This window comes from Sorex fumeus, unplaced genomic scaffold (assembly GCF_029834395.1).
Source record: "Sorex fumeus unplaced genomic scaffold, SorFum_2.1 ptg000151l, whole genome shotgun sequence".
Taxonomy (NCBI): domain Eukaryota; kingdom Metazoa; phylum Chordata; class Mammalia; order Eulipotyphla; family Soricidae; genus Sorex; species Sorex fumeus.
In genome coordinates this window covers 435,901-440,563 of record NW_026606208.1, presented here as the reverse complement: position 1 = coordinate 440,563, position 4,663 = coordinate 435,901, and the positions used below count along the sequence as shown (strand labels likewise).

General features: G+C 63.3%; 1 protein-coding gene across 1 annotated transcript; it reads left to right on the top strand.

Moving 5' to 3' along the window:
* The first annotated feature begins 1,249 nt into the window (after window positions 1-1,249).
* RAX (retina and anterior neural fold homeobox) lies at window positions 1,250-4,663 on the top strand. Its single transcript, XM_056106992.1, has 3 exons — window positions 1,250-1,526; window positions 1,781-2,034; window positions 4,172-4,663. Exons 1-3 carry the CDS (start codon window positions 1,250-1,252, stop codon window positions 4,661-4,663), a joined length of 1,023 nt encoding a protein of 340 aa, XP_055962967.1.

The window sequence follows — 4,663 nt, the reverse complement described above, 5'->3', positions numbered from 1 at the left end:
GGAGGATGCTGCACACTCAGGCTGGGCTAGACACCACCCCCAAGAGAAATACATGTCTAAATGCAAGTGTGAGTGGATTAATATTCTCCAGAGATCAGAGCACCCTATAATTTTTAAGAACGCTGATTCTCCCTGCCTTGGACTTTCAGGAAAGCATTTTTTTCCTGTTCCTGGCTAGCAAGGCCACGCAGACCCCACGGTCCAGTCCCCTTGGCTGGAGTCTAACCACGGAGTTGAGCAGAGCCGGGGTATGAAAAAAAAAAACTCTCGCGCACGGAAACTATCCTTCCACTTGGCCTCTGAGTGACTCTGGGCCACGGACGCCTCGTGGGGCCCCTACAGGGGGAAGAAATGCGAGTGGATTAGGCCTGCACCTCTCAGAGGGGCGAGGAACTTGTTCCTGAGGAAGCGTCTTGGGGGTTGGGTCAGCTTCTGGGTCTGGAGAGTGGCTGGTGGGGGAGGAGAAACGCGGCTTCCCGGCGCAGTCGGGAGAGTGAGGACCCTCTGGAGGACCGCGCAGGACCCCGTGGCGCGTCCTTGGGGACGGGAATTACGACTCAAACTCCAGCAAGACCGACCTGCACTCAGAGCTGCTTCCCTGTCCACTCCCGAGTTGCCGAGAGGTGGAAAAGAGGCCAGGAGGGGTTGGGGGGGGGGGCAGCCAAGTCGGGGAGCGCGGGACCCCGTGGGGGAGGGGACTGGCGCCGCCCAGGGCCCAGGTTTGCCGGGGAGCCCGGCAGCGCGCAGATGAAGTAGGAGGTGATTCCAGAGACAGAGTTGGGGTTACCTCCAAACTCTCAGCCACAATTGAGGCGTTCAGACACCCCCCCCCCCAAAATACACACGCCCGGTGTTGGATAACGTCCCACTGACGGCCTCGGGTGCGAGAGGAGAGTTTGGAACGGATGGAAAGATGGGGGGTGAAAGGCTGGTAGTTCGGGCGAGCAGCTGGGGGATGCAGGGGCCAGCGCCCTGGGGCGGGGCGAGGGCAGGACACGCCCCTGGCCAGGCGGGGCCGGAGCCCGCGGGCTCCAGCTTTAGCGCCCCGAGCCCCCGCGCCCCAGTGTCGGCTCCTCCGAGTCCCGCCCGGGCCGAGCCAGGCGGTCCTGGGCCCAGCGCTCGCCCTCCCCGAGCGCGCCCAGACCCCCGGAGGGCGGAGGGGGAGGCCGGAGGGGGGCCTCCGAGTTTGAACTTGGGTCGGACCTCATCGGGGTGGGACCCACTGGGCGGCTCCTCGGGCGCGCCCCCCATGCACCTGCCCGGCGGCGCCCCCGCTATGGCCGAGGGCAGCTTCTCGCTCGCCGGCCACCTGCTCCGTGGCCCGGGCGGGAGCGCCTCGCGGCTGCACAGCATCGAAGCCATCCTGGGCTTCCCCAAGGACGACGGCATCCTCGGCGCCTTCCCGGAGGAGCGGGGCGGCCGGGCCACCAAGGAGCGCGACAGGAGGCCGGGTCCGCGGGCCGCCTGCCCCAGGGCGCCAGAGGACAGCGCCGAGTCGGGCCCCGAGCCCAGCGCCGACTACCAAGGTGAGTGCGTCCCCGCGGGATCCGTCGGACCGTGCAGCTCCAGGGACTCGCGTCCCTTCCTGCACCTGCAGGAGGCCCCTAAGGCGCGGGGTCGGGGATGTTGTGCAAGGAGAATCCCGGAGACCCTCACCGAACGTGCAGCGGCCCGGCCAGCACCCGGAGGTTGGCAGGGAGGACGCAGGCCCGGGCCCCACCCCCCACCGGGTGTCTCTGACCCACAGGGACCTCGCTGTCCTCCCACCCCCACCCCCCAGCCTCTCGCCCCTACTGCTCCAAGGACGCCGGGGAGGCGCGGCCGAGCCCCGGGCTGCCCGTCGGGCCTGCGGACGGCGGCGACGCGAAGCTGGCGGAGGAGCAGCCCAAGAAGAAGCATCGCCGCAACCGCACCACCTTCACCACGTACCAGCTGCACGAGCTGGAGCGCGCCTTCGAGAAGTCGCACTACCCCGACGTGTACAGCCGCGAGGAGCTGGCCGGGAAGGTCAACCTCCCCGAGGTCCGGGTCCAGGTAAAGCGCGCGGCCCCAGCCGCACCTTGATTCCCGCGGCGGCCGCGCGAGGGTCACTGCCGGTGGTGGGTTGCTGAGACGCCCAGGAGTCCCCACGCACCCCCTCTGGGAACGGGTCTGTTCCGGGGCATAGTTTCATTCCCCCTTGGGGTCTCCTTCTTGGAAGCTTAGGAGAGACGAGATGAAGCAGCACAGAGGGAGCTGAGAGGTGAGGGAATTGGGGGTCCCAGGTTTGCGCCTCTAACGGTGCTTGAGCCACTCGTGTTAAGGAGCACCTGGAACTTCGGGTGCGTTTATTTAAGACCCCGACTTTTGATCCACACCCAGCCCGACTTCCCTCACTGCTTCTCTCTCTCTCTCTCTCTCTCTCTCTCTCTCTCTCTCTCTCTCTCTCTCTCTTTCTTATCATAAAGGGGTTTTTGCTTTAATTAAAGCTGAATTTTCTTTAATCCCCGGCCATTAAAATACTTGAAAGCCTTAAATATTTGCTAGTCATCTGTGAAAGATCTGGGAGGATTTCCAAATTGGGACAGTTCACAGAGGCCGGAGAGGGAGACCCAGTCCCTGGTCTCAGTACGGAAGTCAGTTTCAGTGTGGGTGACCCTGCCTCAGTGAGAACAACTTGCCTCAGTGAGGGATGCCTGTATCAGTAAGGGGAGCCACCTCACTATGGGACCCTGCCTCAGTGATAGGTTCCTGCCTCGGTGCGGGGAGTCTGCCTCATTGCGTGTGAAAGGGGCAGAGAGAGGTTTTCTGTGTGTGATGGATTCGATTGCCCGAAGTGTGGGGGTACGCCTGATGCTTGGTGATCTTTAAAAAACAAATGGGGCCATAGTCTTGCCTTCAGTCTGTTCTGCCCACGCTGGGGTGAGTGGGTACCACTGGCAGTAAGTAAATGGCCAGGCTGGAAGCAGGTTCCCTAATGTTGGTGGGGAATCCATTGTCAAGGGCAGTTTGGAGCCTCCTGACTTGTGGCTGCAAAGGTGATGGGGTTCCTTCAAGGGGGTGGGCACTGGAGCACCTGCTTTCCAGGGACGGGGAGTGAGGAGAGGGGAAGTACAGGAGTGACAAAGAATGGAGTGAGGCAAAGCCTTCGGAGGTTTCCAGTACTTTCCAGAATACAGGGGCAGCCCCCCCCCCTCCCCGCAGGGTGAGCCCTACCTGTCTGCCCTGCTCTGGCCCAGGGCTGAGCTTCTCTAATCTGGGAGCTGCTGGGGCTCCCTGAGACCACCCAGCCCATGGTGCTTCTTACATGGCCGCGATGGAATCAGATGGGGTGGGGGGCTCACTATGCTGGCTGTTCTGGACCTAAGGGGAGGCTCAGCTGATGTTTGGGGGTGGAGGAGTAGAACTTGCAGGGAGAAGCTGGGGACCCCTTAACTCCACCTGTCTTACACACACACACACACACACACACACACACACACACACACACACACAAATATATCCCTGGCACAGACTGCTAACATCTTACCCTATACAAGTAGGTGTTATAAACTTACCCTATGGGAATCATCGAAAGCCATATGTGAGACATATCAGAAATGCGAAATAGATGTAAATTCCAAACTAATGTATTGCTGCACTTCAAATGTGACTGGGTTAAAAATTAAGCCCACTTTTCTTTCGCTAGCGGTGGTCCCCGTGATTCATGGAAATAGCGGCGGTTAACACGTGGCTCCCAGCCACGGCGCTTAGAGTGTGTCTGCCTGACTCGAACAGAAACCAGAGGTGGGCAGACACAGAATCTGAGACCGCATCAGTGGCAAGAGGGGCAGGTCACAGAAGTCGGGGCGACGGTGGGGGTCCTAGGGCTCACCTCCAGGTTTGTTTTTTTCTAAGCTTCTAAGCGCCTGTTCCAGGAACTGGAAACATACAAGCATCACTTTGACCAGAGGACCCCGGGGTGGGTGAGGGGGGGGCGAAGGACCCATCAAGGCAAGGAAGGGACTGACCCAGAGGCAGCCGGACAGAGAGCAGAGACAAAAAGGAGGGGAGGGGACCGAAAAGAAAGGAGAGGCGGGTGCGGGGACGAGGGGGAAGGGCAGACCCGGGTTTTCTGCGCGTGCGGCCCTGGCGGGGGAGGGGAGTCGGGGCGCCCGGACCGACGGCCGCCGTGTGCTGCCCACCCCCGCAGGTGTGGTTCCAGAACCGTCGGGCCAAGTGGCGGCGCCAGGAGAAACTGGAAGTGTCGTCCATGAAGCCGCAGGACTCGCCCCTCCTCTCCTTCAGCCGCTCCCCGCCCGCCGCGGCGCTGGCGCCCCTCGGGCCCGGCCCGGGCGGCGGCGGGGGGCCCCCGGGGGGCGCGCTGCCGCTGGAGTCGTGGCTCGGGCCGCCGCTGCCCGGCGGGGGCGCCACGGCCCTGCAGAGCCTGCCGGGCTTCGGGCCGCCGGCGCAGAGCCTGCCCGCCAGTTACACGCCACCGCCGCCGCCGCCCTTCCTGCACTCGCCGCCTCTCGGACCCGGCCTGCAGCCGCTCGCTCCGCCGCCCGCCTACCCGTGCGGCCCGGGCTTCGGCGACAAGTGTCCGCTGGAGGAGGCCGACCCGCGCGACAGCAGCATCGCGGCGCTGCGCCTGAAGGCCAAGGAGCACATCCAGGCCATCGGGAAGCCCTGGCCGACTCTCTAG